This window comes from Pangasianodon hypophthalmus, chromosome 19, assembly GCF_027358585.1.
Source record: "Pangasianodon hypophthalmus isolate fPanHyp1 chromosome 19, fPanHyp1.pri, whole genome shotgun sequence".
NCBI classification, from domain to species: Eukaryota; Metazoa; Chordata; class Actinopteri; order Siluriformes; family Pangasiidae; genus Pangasianodon; species Pangasianodon hypophthalmus.
Window position 1 is genome coordinate 4,895,665 of NC_069728.1, and position 14,966 is coordinate 4,910,630.

General features: G+C 38.4%; 1 protein-coding gene across 4 annotated transcripts in view; it reads left to right on the forward strand.

Annotated features, from left to right (window-relative positions):
- Window positions 1-14,966, forward strand: part of ralgps2 (Ral GEF with PH domain and SH3 binding motif 2) — a 104,317-nt gene that overhangs the window by 52,113 nt on the left and 37,238 nt on the right. For all 4 annotated transcript variants that reach the window (XM_053242112.1, XM_053242113.1, XM_053242114.1 and 1 more), the window contains exons 6-9: window positions 1,703-1,786; window positions 4,347-4,436; window positions 6,069-6,161; window positions 12,384-12,510. In XM_053242112.1, the coding sequence (XP_053098087.1) occupies window positions 1,703-1,786; window positions 4,347-4,436; window positions 6,069-6,161; window positions 12,384-12,510 (394 nt within the window). The remainder of the gene's footprint in view (window positions 1-1,702; window positions 1,787-4,346; window positions 4,437-6,068; window positions 6,162-12,383; window positions 12,511-14,966) is intronic.

Here is a 14,966-nt window from a genome sequence, read left to right on the forward strand (position 1 = left end):
TAGCACTGTGAGTATTTGGTGGTCGGTGTCATTATGAGTATGCAGCTGTGTGTATAGTTGAAGTCTCTGCAGGAAAACTCCTCAAGCTGCTTCAAAAGTAATGACTTCAGCAAATTTGTATGTGTGTGTATGTTACTTACTGTAACTATGATAACATTATGATTGTATTTTCGAATTTAAAAAGGCTCTCACTAGTCTGACTTTGTTGTGCATGTTGTTATTGTTGTTACTATCATTTAAGTTATAGTTGACGTAATATTTAGAAAGAAGTTTTATTGTAGTTCTTTATTAAAATGCTAAAATACTAAGAATATGTAACAACCGAGACTTTGCCTACACGAGGCCATCCACCAAAAGTCAGTGATCGGGTAAGGAGAGCATTAGTCAGAGAAACAGCCAAGAAGCCATGAGGAGCTCTCTACATGATGCTACCATCCCCATGCTTCACCCCCATGATTCCCCCAAACATAGCACTTTGTGCCTAGGCCAAAATGTTTCCTCTGATGAGACCAGAGAACCTGTTTCCACACATTAGCTGAGTCTCCAACGTGCCTTCTGACAAACTCCAAATGGGATTTCATATGGTGCTCCACTCTTCCATCAAGCCCAGCTCTGTGCAGTGTTGTGTGGATCTCTCCAGCACCTTCAGAGTAAACCTTGGCCTCTTGGTTGCTTCTTCAATCTTAGGGGCTGTTTTATGTAGATTTATGATAATTTCTCCTAGTCAGGTCCAGGTTGTAACACTATAAAATGTGTAAAATTTCAAGTTGGATGAATACTTATGCAAGGTATAGACCCTTATACCCTTGTTCCATTTATACCACTGTATAGACCCTTGATGCTAAAAGTTATTTTACTGCGTTTAATAGTAATCTCTTTTATCTCATTATGTAATGGGTCAGCACCGGTGGAAATTATCTAGTTCGCAGAACCTGCACTAGCTTCAGCACAGTCACCATCTCAGTGGAAAAGTAGTATCTGAATGGCGTGTCTGTAAAAAGAGGTGCCTGACTTCAAACCGTGTGTAGCTGTAGCTCTGCCTGTGCTACCCACTGAGTAGCTGCGTGAGTGTTAGTGTTAAACTGAATGGGCGTTTATGATGAGCATAATTTTGGGGTACTATCAGTTTCTGTAGTTGCTGTCTTTTCGGTTTTTGAAAGCTTTCTGTGCACATCTTTTATCATGCGCCTTATCTCGCTCGTTAAATCTACTATGAAACCTAGCGTGCTAATAACAATGACTGCAGAATGGAAATGTCTATTGTTTTTTTTTTTCTTTTGAAACTTTGGACACAACATGAGCTATCCTGCTTGTGCCGAGCCTAGTTTGCACAGATTTTATAGTCTTTGCGCTCTTTTAGCGCATTTGGTTCCAGTTCTGTGTAAACGCAGTGCTTTCTATTTCTCTATCTCTTAGCGTGAGCTCATGTCTCATTCACGTGTCTCCTATTTATTTCTTTAGATCTTTGGCTAACTGTGCACATTAAAACAGGCTTGTTTTAGATGAAAGCCATCTCTTGCTTATTTGGCAGTGGGTCTTTCCCCCGCCCCCTGCGCTTTTAATTTGAATCTTTTTGAAGGCAAATGTTTTGCTAAACACTCGGAGCACACTAACAGCCCTGGGTGACATTAAGATTGCTTAACTGCGGAGTGTGCAACTCATTTCATTGGTTATTTGTTTGTTTGTTTCTTGTCTATCATAGGAGCTCTCAAGTTGTGGCTGGAACAAAAAAGAGAAGCACAGTTCAGCTCCTAATGCCGTGGCTTTCACACGAAGATTCAATCAGGTAACACAAACACACACACACACACACACACACCCACACACAGTCTGTTTTCTCCGACCTTTCTCTTGTGTAACTCAAAGCCAGACAGACAGGGAGTTGGAAGGAGCCTGATTTATCTCTTTGGCCAGCATGTGATTGGAAAATGACATCATTGCTTTTTTTTTTTCTCTTTTGTGTACCATGTTCAGGGAACCTGGCCCTTTCTTCCAAGCTAACGCACTGCATCTGGTGTACGAACAGGCTGATATGTCATGGTCACTTATGGTGAACGGGAGGGACCAGGGCTAAGGAGATTGACTCCTTATGTAGTTTGACTGAATGTTTGGCTTCTCCTAAAGGTGGATAGTGGGAACCTATTCACTGCCTCTTCCCTGGGAGTTTGGCTAAGCTAAGAGCTTTTTGAAACTGCCCCGTTGCCCCGGAAAAGGAACAGAATAAAATTACACCTTGCATCTGGGACCGTGGTTTAAATTCATGGTGCGATTTTTAAGTTTTATAACTTGGATTGCCAGGAAAATTGTAAAAAAAATAAAAAAATAAAAAAGCTACATTAGCAAGTGTGTTAGTAGTTTTTATTAGTTACTGGCTCAGCACGCAGGGCTCCCTAGGCTTCAGTGTTCTTGTGTTTAGACTGTTTAATAAGAAAGGTCTACGTGTCCATAAATACGCCTATAAAGTGAGTTTATTACACCTTGTTTAATATTGCCTGCAGTTTTCCCTCAGTAGCCCCTTGGCTCTGTACAAACGCACTCAAACACAAACATAGCCATGCTGACACACACACACACACACACACATACACACACACACATGCTCGTGCTCTGAACATCACTCACAACTTCATTGGATTATCCAGTGACAGATGTTAGAAATTAGACTTTTTTTTTTTTCCCCCTGGGGATATTTGCATAAGGTCTGCTGGCAGAATTCTGAGACTTTTCCCCTCCAGTTCTTCCCTCGATCTCTCTTATTCCCCCACCTTTTCTCTCGTCTTTGTGTTTTTTTCGTGACTAATATGAAATGGAGTTGCATCTACCATCAGCAGTGTGTTGTAACAGCCAGAATACAGAAACTGTACGTGTACGTTTGCATTCCTTGAACAGGACTGAGCATAAGAGTGAGCATTTATACAAGTCTGAGAGGGGGAGAGAGGGAGAAGAAAAAGTCTTTCTTGTGACATGTACAAGGACATTACAGTGAAATTCTTTTCTTCACATTTCTCAGCTTGTTAGGAAGTTTGGGTCAGAGCGCAGGGTCAGTTACGATACAAGGCCGTGGCAGCTTGGCAGCACCGAGGCTTGAGCTCACAACCTTCTCATGAATAGCCCAGAGTCTTAACCACTGAGTCACCACTGTAGAGAGAGAAAGAGAGAGAATCCATTCATTTTGTTTCTTAAGCCATTATAAATAACGCATATGTTGGTGGTGAATGCACGAACACTTTCTTAAGGCTGGTTTATACCCGATGCATGACTTTACACGCGCGTGTAGAAGCAGCAGCAGCGCAAGCGGCATTGTTCACATGCTAGCTTGTATATCTTAAGTACCTTCTAGAGGATTAAAAGCAACATCCACTAGATGGCACGCCAGCGCCAAAACATCCGTCAACCTGGATTCCAATTCAAACTGTAATCTTTAGCGATTTCACGCACAGTGATGTTAACAAGTTGGTAACTTTATCATAAGAGGTTGGGACTATGTTCAAATTGGTTAAAAAAAATTAAGCAGCAGTCACTCCTTTAACAGTTTTCTTACTGTTGCTTGGCATACACATAGCTAGATAATGTTAAGCTGCATTCGACTAAAAGTTGTAGTTCGTAATTTCCAAACTTTGACTAGAAAAAAAACAAAGAAAACTCAGAACTCGTGACAGTTTCCTCAACTCTGAGTTCAGCAAGTGACATCAAATCAACATGGCCACTCAGAGCATAAACCGTAAACAAAGTAGCACTTCTTACCTTTAAATGAGTTATACTATATATACAAATATTTACTTTATATCAATCAACATACAGACATATTCACTTTTTAAATCTATGACACTGATTCTACAGTTTGCTGCTTTGAGGAGGAAAATATACGTCACTCATCACAGTTAGCTGGCTAGATTGTTGCTATCTATAGACAAACATGGAGATGTCCATGTTTTCTCTCCCTGCTTTGTAGCTTGAACACACAGGTCGAAAAATGACATAAATGACAAACAGTAAATGTGTTTGGCTACAACTGTAGATGGTTTTTTATTATTATTAGGTGTAACATAATATGGACATGGACCAGACAGACTGGACACTCAGCTGGTTGCTTCTAAATCCAAATGTTTCTACAAATTGCAGTTAAATAGCAATTCAGTCATTACAGGTTTTATAATTACATGCTGTTAGTACGGAACCGTCCCATCCACTGATGTGCGCTTGGGGTTTTGTGGTAAAAATAGTTATTTTTTTTCTCTTCCTGTTAAAATTTTCTTGTTAGCAATATTGGCAGCTGTCAGATATTTATTTCTGTGTGTGTGTGTGTGTGTGTGTGTGTGTGTGTGTGTGTGTGTGTGTGTGTGCAGGTGAGTTTCTGGGTGGTGCGGGAGATTCTTCATGCCCAAACTTTGAAGATCAGAGCTGAGGTTTTAAGTCTCTACATCAGGACAGCAAAGGTAACATTCCCTTCACCTGAACCTTATTTAAACACTCCCAAGATGCATTTATGATTCACCTCCAGTCAGATGGTGACGCATTTAGCCAGATCAGTCACGCTGTCGTCAGTCATCAGTGAAGTGCCGATACATCCACCTTTCCACCGCTTCTGACACATTGTCGTGACATTCGTGTTGTGTTCATTCTTGCCGAAGTTGGCCGACTTTAAGAAAATTACACATACGCCAGCATTATTTCGATGTGCCAACACGGCTGGGCAATTCCCGGGCCGGGCTGACCAGTTTACTTCTCTAACTCATCACTTTTTCATTCGTGCTTGCCCAGTTGACAAGTAAACTGTGTTTTTTTCTTATTCAAGTGCAAGAGGAAGAAAAAAACCCCTAAATCCAATAACTTCAGCAATTTTTTGTTTGACGTGTAGGTTTCAACATAATGTGCTCTATTTGGTTTATATCACGGTTCATCAATCGGAGGAGAACGGCCCAGTTGCAGACCCAGCAAAGAACCGAGCACGATAAACGAATGGGAAAAAAAACTGGCCGTAGTTCAGCAACTCCAGTTTTCCAGCCACAGATCAGCGCGGCTTCTGTAGCACATCCTCTGTTGCACTTTATTCAGTCGCACGCATTTATGTAAATTATTTACAAGGACCAGAGATTCACTTGAGCGCTAGAGAAGCTCGAGCAGAAAGGGCTGAATTTTACAGACTTTGTAGATCCTTTTATTTCGTTAATCCTTTCTGGTCTGATTAGTGCAGTGACGACAGAAATAAGAGTTGATGAAAATGGGAACATTTAAAGATGAATAGACAAAGAAGTATGTGTTTATTCTCCCAGCTTCAGGTTCAGAACTGACGTTTCTCATCTGTTCTGGTATTAATCATAAATCACCAGCCAAAAGTGCTAATGTGAAGAGCCTCTGCGAAACAAAACATATCAGGTTCGAATTAAAATGTCCACAATATTCACTTCAGAGGACAAATAAAATAAACCAACTCAGAGTTCAGTATGAAGCAGAGTGCTAGTCCGTTCTCTTACAGCCCAGGAGCCTGGGTTTAACAAAACACACGAAACTGTTCACTGACGCAGAGATGACAAGTTACAGAGGATATAAAAAGTCTACACACCCCTGTTAAAATAAAAAAAATTTAATTATTTTTTTACATGACAAAAACCTGTAATTTTAAATGGGGTGTGTAGATTTTTTAGCTCCACTGTATGGGAGAAGGTACATCACTGGATGTGAAACATAAAGATGAAGTCCAGGACAAAGTGCAACAAATCTCACAATCAGCTACAGCAGTTATTAATGTTAACTTCTTATATTTGTAATGCTTCTAGGATTTTTATATAAAAAAGTGCTATTTTTAAATGGAAAACAGCTGTATAAAGCGTAAGTCACTAAAGTATTAACAGGTATTTAGTCGTGTTAGTCGCATATCCAGACCTTTTGTCTTTAACGTAACTGGATATTCACACTTTTTTATTAATACATATAATAGAATTTATATATTTTATTGTTGACACAATACACATTGACAGAAGACCATTTCAGACTCAGATACACTTTTATGCTAGTACAACAATAATATTTTCCTTCCATTTCTGTGTGTGTTTTATCTGATTATACAGAAACTGTGTGACATGAATAACCTCCATGCAGTAATGGCAGTGGTGTCAGGTTTACAGAGCGCTCCTATTTTCAGACTCACCAAAACGTGGGCTGTAAGTACCTGCCTTTGTTTCTGCTTCACTACACATGCACTCTCATTAAGGTGTGATTCATGGTTCACGAAGTAGTCACTGGGAAGAACCAAAATTCATTAGCTCAACAAATAACACCATTTACGAAATCAGTGAAACATCAGTGTCAGTAGGAGTCTCACTGCTTGTAATGTTGTGTATAATGTCTGACAGAAGGATGTGTCACAGCTTCTTTGTTTCATTTTTAATTAACCCTCATTAGACTTGTGTCACCAGTCATTAGTCACACTTCCTCTGAAGACATTTAACGTAAGATTTACTGTACTGTAACAATGATTAAAGGTGCAATAGTTGATTTTTTTTTTTTTTTTTTTGGTTCCTTACTTGTATAAATAATCTGGAAGTTACATCATTAAAAAAAACGTTGGATTCAGAAGTGGCCTTAGCAAAAGTTTATAAAGCGGCTGAGAAAACCCGTCTGGAAAACTGACTTCTGGTCCAGAAGGCTTGTTTATGTTTGGATGTGCCTTCTGTCAGTCGTTTTATAGACACTGTACGGGTCATCTAAGGTCCTGTGAGTGGAGCTTCGTGAGCATAGGCAGAAATGGAGGTGTGAAAAAAAAAAATCAAATCAGTCAAAAAGTCAAATGTTGAACCCACCTAACTGTTTTGAAAAAATAAAGACTAGTCTTACCTAATGCACCTTTAATGGACAGGTAGTAGTGGAGTCAAGGTATTTCTTTTTGTCCTTCCAAATAGCAGAGATTCTGCCTGCTAAAAAGTTTGCTATAAAGACGTTTTTACCACAGCGAGTTGAATTCTCGAATCTGATTGGTCAGATAGTGTGCGTTATTTCTGTTTAACAGCACGGTTCAGACAGTAGTTCCGGTACATGTAACATGCACGGTGAATGTTAAAGTGCTCATTCTAATGCATTATTATATATACTATAGCAAAAGCTCATATACAGAGACTTGTATGACAGACACGCCACATAATGCCACATAATAATAAATGTGTTTTGTAACAAAGTAAAATGTGTAATTGTTGGTGTGGTGGCATTTTTTGGTAGGAGACGTTTATTTAGCATTTAATGAAGGAGTCTCAAGCGTCAGCGCTTTGTATCAGCCACAATGTTTTGTAAAGTTTCCCAGCAATGGGAATGTCTTCAGGACAGAGGAGTTTTCGCTGTCTGATCAACAAGCTGTGTTATATGAGGGAGGGAGTGAGGGAGGGGGCTGGTGAGGGAACAACTGTTTATCACAGCGATAACGTAAGTGAGAACAGGAACTGTCTTGTCTCTTGGACGTTCCCCAACATTAAATCTAACTATAACCCTTAAAATGCACTGTGTCTTTTGTTAATGAATAAAAAACATTGTAATCATTGGCAAATGACTGTGGTATAAACAGAATAACACACTCCAAATAAAAAAAATTCCACTTCAGGTTGGAAACGGTAACTTTGTGCCGCATCACACCACCCTGGCGTGGATTATTTTCACATGTTTATTTTTTTATATTTAGCTTTCATTATTTTTGGTCTGTCCAGTGTTATTCATTGCATAACTAGGATCTGTGTTGTTGATCAGGTTTCCAGAATCGTTTGGCTGATTCACTGTAAAAGTGTGCTGTAAAAAAGTGTGCTGTAAAATGGACCCCTTCCTTTCCCTGTCTTGTCCTGTCCTGTGTACTATCTAGACATCTACCCCCTCACATTTACCCCCACAATCCTCTCTCTGAGATCTCCTCTCAGACACCCAACCCCTTCTAAAACCCTGAACAGCATTCCTGTAGCCTTACCTCACTCCAATCCTCTGGCAAGAGAAGATCTGTGTTTTCTTCACATTTTTACCTCTCTCTCCGTCTCCTCTGCAGCTGTGCTGTGTATTTTTCGGTTACTCTGATAAGCCTGTCCACCAGTAATCCTCGATGATTTAAAAGCATTTTTTCAAATGCTCATGTAGGCTAAAATGCCTTCTGTCTTCAACTTACAAACTATGTGAAGTTAACATATTTGACAGATTTGACAGATTTATAATGTGATTTATAATAATTAAAATTTTCGGCTCCCTTCGTAGAAATGAGCAAAAATCAGTACATGCATTGAGGGATAGTTTGAGCTTAAACATCAATCATTTATTATTACCCTGAGCAAAAGATAGAGATCACCCTTTACTTATTCAGAGCTTATTGTTAATTACTTGGTGACAAACAATAATGGTGGGAAAATGTGCAGATTTTCTGTTAAATACATATTGCCATCATTATTGTTATTATTGATAAATCACACAAAGGTCTTCAACAGTAAAAACAGTATGAAAGCTGTAAATATTTATTTCTAATATTGAATGTGCTTAAATAAGTACTGCATGGCTGATGGACTGAAAACTGTAATAATGTGCTGTGCATTTTAAAATGAAAACCTTAAAAGTGTGACACAAATTAGTTTTGTCTTGAAGAATCCATACACTTTCTGGAACATTTAGATTGAAGGAAATGGAGATTAGAAAAATGATACCATTTTGTGACACCTATTTGCAAAATAAAACGAATTATTTTCATATATGTATACAAGATCTCACCATTTGAAATCACTGCATTCTTTTTCTGTATTGATTTGTTGTATGTTTGATGTCATTATCTTCAGTCATTAGCTTAAAATCACCAAATCACAAGAAGTAAGTTTTAGCTTAAAGTATCCTGGTACTTAGAAGAATTCATGATGCTAAGAAATAATAATGAAATCATTCTTATGACAAATTACCATACACAAAAGCACTTAGACTGCTAGCCGCATACTCCTCCTGGCTGCATTTAAAAGCTTTTATTTTTACCCTGGCTATACTCAATGCTATTGTTAAGTGCTTGTACATGTTTTTATATCTACTGCCAGTTATTTCTTTCATTTGTGGTGGTCTTACTCATGGTGATGGGTGACAAAAGGATTTTATATGTGTTTAACCTCATATTTGGTCAACGGCAACAACCGTGTTCCTTGAGACTGATGTCATTAAAACATGTACAGCTAATTTGTCATAAGAATGATTTTTGTATGAGGAAAGGTAAGCGGTTTCTCCAATTCCATGAATGGAAAATTTGAGTCAGTGTACATGATGTTGCTTTTATCCAATCATTTTGCCCATTCTCTTGAAGTGTGCCAATAATTCTGAAGTTGACTGTAGCCTAAAACGTTCATTATGCTAGCAGAGCCAACTTGGCTACAGCACAGTTTAAACAATGAAATGGAAAATAAGAATTTCTTTTCTTCAAAACAGCAGACTGATGTTCTGAATCACACAACTCTTTGCCTGTAAGGAGCTAACCTTAACTCTCATGTCAGTACTCTCTGTAATGTCTGTGTCTGAGGTGGCATAGTAATGTGGCTGACATTTTCCCCACTGTGCATTCAGTGTGCGCAGCACAAACACCATCTGTGTTGTGCAGGATCTTAATCCACCCAACTGTCACTGCTTCTCCAGAGTGCATTCACCAAATGTCCACTGTATCACAAGACAAGCTGTATGATCATTCTCCTGGATGTAGTGAGATGTAGCTGTGTTACGCTGCTACATGCACATGCACATGCACATAAACACACACACACACATACTGACAGAATGAAATGTGTGTTATATTATAGATCAGATGAGTTAGCGGTGGCAGAGCAGCCCTGACAAAAAGAGAGCTTCTGTTTCACTTAAGGTACTTGAGTACTAATTTGTGTTCAGAAGCTGCCACACTAGTGTTACTGTGTGTGTGTGTGTGTGTGTGTGTGTGTGTGTGTGTGTGTGTGTGTGAGAGAGAGAGAGAGAGAGAGAGATTGAGACAGAGATTGAGAGAGAGAGAGAGAGAGAGAGAGAGGCAGGCTCATGTGAGTCAGAGGGAGATTGTGTTATGGCTCCTCTCTCCTCTTCAGATATATCCTCCTGTGTTCCAGCTCATTTCTAGTTATGACCTATCCGAGACTGACAGACTGAGTATAAATGCCTGCTTACATCCACTCATTAAACTCAATTGTGAAACATTTGAGTATTTCTGTTTCCAATGAGACACGTAACTGAAATGGCTTATATTTGAATTTGATGATTATCAGATGTGAGATGTACTTCTGCAATCCATTGTATCATAGTAACGTACTGTCAGTAAGTATATATAATGTTCTGTATAGTCAGTATGTCAGTAAGTATATATTAAAGAGCTTCTGCATGCTCCAGTGCAGTGAGTTCTTGAATCTGATTGGTCAGAACGTGTGCATTATTTTTGTATAACAGCACGGCTCGGACAGTAGTTATGGCTTTAACATGAGCAATGGGTTTATATTAATAGGTTTGTTCTAATACGTTATTGTTTCTATAGCAACAGCTCATACACAGGGACTTGCGCAGCAGAAGCTTCACATAATCTAACACTAATAATTAACTACTTTAAAAACATGTTGTTTAACGAAGTAAAACAGATAATCGTTGATGTGACGTTTTTGTTAGGAGACATTTATTTAAACATTTTCGGAAGGTGTCTCGAGTGTTGGTGCTTAGTTATAGTCACGGTGCTGTGTAAAGTTTCCCAGCATGGGAAAGTCATCAGGACAGAAGAGCTTGTGCTTTCCATTTTCTCAGTTAAATGACAAGCTGTGTTTTTGAGAAGAGAAGGAGATGCTGGCGAGGGAACGCCTGTTTATCGTGGATATAGCTAACTATAAACCTTTAAAATGTGTGACATCATGCATTAATAAATGAAACATGGTAATCGTTGAAAATAATAACACACTCCAGACCAGAATTAATTAACTTCGGGGTGGTAAATCTGCTTCGCATCGTGCAGCATCTCATCACCCCGGTGTGAATTATTTTCGTGTGACTGCACGGTCTGTTGTGTGTTGCCTTTTAGTGCTGGGAAATATGACAAAAATATATCATGATTTGCAAACATGCATGATATGTGTCATATGTGTACTGTAGGTTTGCTCACAGACTGTGATTGTATATTTATATGATTAAACGTGATTATATGATTATATATATATATATATATATATATATATAATATAAAGATTATATATATAAAAAAAATAAATAAATAAAAAAATTAATGCTGAAAAGGAGAATTTAAGTGTGCAGTTTTAAATATTAAATACAAAACATCAAACCAACAGCTTCCAGTCAGTTTGTGATTAATAATTTTTTTTAATTTAATAACGCAATATCATGCTATTTCAGAAAAACATATTGTGATATAGTTAGTCAAGATATTTATATTATATCGTCATATTGCTCATTCCTCTTGCCTTTCCTGAGAAATCCAGTGAGAGCTGCTTTTGCTGTTTTTGTAAAATTGTGCTAGTCATTGTGGGCCGTATTCAGAGTCTGGATTTGTGAGGATTTAACAAAGTTGTGCTCGTTGGTATTCAGACCCTGGACCTGAGTATTTTTTGTTTTTCTTTTGCTTGATACTAACTCGACTGAGGAGTAGTAGTAAGTTCAGCACCACTGACTGACAGTTTGTTGTAACCACAGTATGTCATGCTGAAATGTATGTGTTGGGCTGTAAATACACAGAAAAAACTATGAAATGCCATTTGAGGACATTATTAAATACATAACACTATTAATTAATAATAAAGTCCCTGAAATTTTTTCCTCCCTTGCACGAAAGACATCTGAGGAGACGCCCATCCTAACTGGATAGATTACAGAGGGCTGAAAATATTTTATGGATAAAATGATGAACTGCTCTTATTTAAAGTGAGGCACAAGCTTAGGAGTGTGGTCAGCTTATCCTTCAACATCAGACGCATCTTCTTTACAGGAGAGAGCATTGAATTAACAAAAACATCGTCTTTATTTAATTTGATGAAATAATCTGATTGTTATGATTGAAACTAGGACTATTCATGCAGCAATATTTTGGCAGTGTATTAAACTCCTATTCAGTGTTTATTTGAATATTTGCAATCTACTCATTCATACTCAGTCCACATTTTCTCTATTCTATCCTTCAGTCCACATTTTCTATCCCTGATTTTTTGGGCTTAAAGGCAAGTTTTTGCATTGAAAAACCTTTCTCAGACTCAAGAAAAAATCTTAGAGGCATGAACTACACACAGATAATTTGCATGATCTGGATGGGTAGCTGCTGCGTAACCCAACTCTGAATGAGTAACTTTCACAGCATAAATACTGATGTAACATTTGGAATCGAGTGTTTTCTGTAAGTCTAAATCCCTCTGTCCATCTCTCTGCAGCTGTTGAGTCGTAAAGACAAGGCTACATTCGAGAAACTGGAGTATCTGATGGCGAAAGAAGACAATTACAAGAGACTGAGAGACTACATCAGCAGCCAGAGTATGACCTCTTGCATACCGTATCTAGGTACGTCTCTCACTTTCTCAATCACGTCCTCTCTCTTTTCCCATCACTTTCCTGGTGGTGGCATGATTGCTCCTGTACCCTTCTGCCAGATGGCAGGAGGGTGAAAAGCCCGGTGCGGTGGCTTTGCGGGTGCAGTGGTTGTTGTATGAGGTGTTGATGGTGGGTAGAGAGACTCTGATGATGTGTGAAATATGTAACTAAGCACTAACCTAAACTCCAGTAAGGCCTAATGCAATCGTTAGTAATCTCATATCTGAATGTTTATAGAAAAGACTAATTTAGCCGAACTGATCAAACAATGAAGAAAAAAAAAAAAAAGCTTTTTATTCAGTAAACCTTTCATGCAAACTTAATAAGAAGCCTCGACGTCTCTCTGGACTGCGCAGCTTCTGTTATTTCTAGTTTTATGACAAGTTTAATAACGGCGTTGTGCAAACAAGGGTAAAGTCGTTTGTTTAAATTGGTCAGTTCCTAAGAGACTGTGTTTATATTGGCAGCAATTGGTTTTGAGTTACTTTATTGCAAGGATTTAGTAGAATGCCCATCGTTGTAGGCAGTACAGGTCTTTTAAACAGTCTTGGGTTTTCTAGGCTTGATGTGGCTTCTTTTAAATTTTGTCAGGCTTGTTGGAATTGGGCTCAAACCTTTTTGCCCAAACCACAAACTAAATGCATTCGAAAACCTGCTTTTTCCAGCGCAGCCTGAAATATAGTCATATTTATGGCATGTGAAGTTTGGTTCAGTGTGATTCCATGCTTTTGAGAATGAGCTTTGTCTTTTCACTTATAAACCCTTAGTTATTCCCCTGCCTGGTATTGTGTGTGTGTGTGTGTGTGTGTGTGTGTGTGTGTGTGTGTGTGTGTGTGTGTGTGTGTGTGTGTGTGTGTCCACATGCATGTCCCTGTTTGTCCTTGTGTGTGTGGGTGTGTGTCAGTTCTCACACTTGCCCCACTGGGCAGAACTCCTGCTTGTCAAAGGAGTTACGTCAAAAAAGATCATACCGAGCCATTGCAAAAAAAAAAAAAAAGACTCATTCTAAAGGAGGTGAATTTCATTTCCTTTTGTTTAGTTTTGTTATTTGTTTTGTTTTACTGGCAGAACAATCTGTTTCTAAAGTGAGCTGAAGGAAATCAAGAGTCACTTGGATGAGAGGAAAATATACCATCCATCATGTTTTGTGTGTGTGTGTGTCTCTGTGTATATGTGTATGCATATATGCACTTTTTTTGTTGTTGTTTTTTTCCTTTGAGTTATTTTTTTATGTACTCTTTTAAGAAAGAACGAATCTGCTCCCTGATTTCTTTTTGGAAAACCGTTTTCCCTGTGCACACACATACACACACACACAGAACGTTTAATGGGATGTGTTGACAAGCACTAATTTATTCTGAGCACCGCTGGCAAAGTGCATTTCTTCAGTGGAAAAGGGGAACATGGTGACCCAATCCAAACCGATTCGCTGTGACTGGGCTCGTCTCCTACAGACGTGTTATAACTCTATATAACTACTATCTCATGCTGACTGTCTATGACTCTGTCTGTCCTCCAGTGTGTGGTGTGCTATTTTATCTCTCTGCTGTCACTCGTTTTCCGTGTGTGTACGTGTGTCCCTTGCATAATGTGTATGGACTCATTCACTTGAGATAGCAAGGAAAGACAAATGGACACATTTGATAGAAAGAGGAGTAAAATCTGTATTATGCATCTCTCGTGCATTCGAGTGTGTGTATACAGTATGTGTGTTTATGTACAACTGGACTGCTGATAGCAAAATTTAATAAAGCTGCAAAAACTAGAGAACACTATAACTTCTACACATAACCATATAGCCACAGAAATCGACAGAACTTTTGCAAAAACAGTATGCCTAACACAACTTAAGTGTGTTCATCATCCGCTAGATTCACTCAGAGTGACTGGTCCCCGAGTCGCATCAATGTAGAATGAAATTCTTAGGCTTTTTTTTTTAAATCTCTGTCTGCCAGGTCTGTACTCCATTTGTTGTTACAATGGAAAATCATTTCAACACATTTCCGCAAACTCCGAAAAGAGCAGATAAATAGTTCACGAAACCTTTAACAGACCTTCAAATGGGCAGTGTGTTCAAAACACACATTTATGAAGAATGCTTTTGTGAATTGTTCGGTTTAGAGGTATTTGTGAATTGTGCTCCAATCTCGAAATCAGAGGTCAATCGACTTTTTAGACTTTTTGCGGTGATATTTCCAAAGTAGTAACTGTAGAAAGTAAACACAGAAGCCCAACTGACACATCATCTGGAAATGATAAGTAAGTCGAATTGCTTTTTACTGTACTGCTCCACTGAACAGCTTTGGTAAGGCATCCTCTTCTATCTATATGTAATTCTAGGACTTATTGTAAATGTGTAATGGTTGTAGCTTTGAATTTATCAGTATATTATAATCATATATTTTGAATGTATTTTTTTGCTCTTT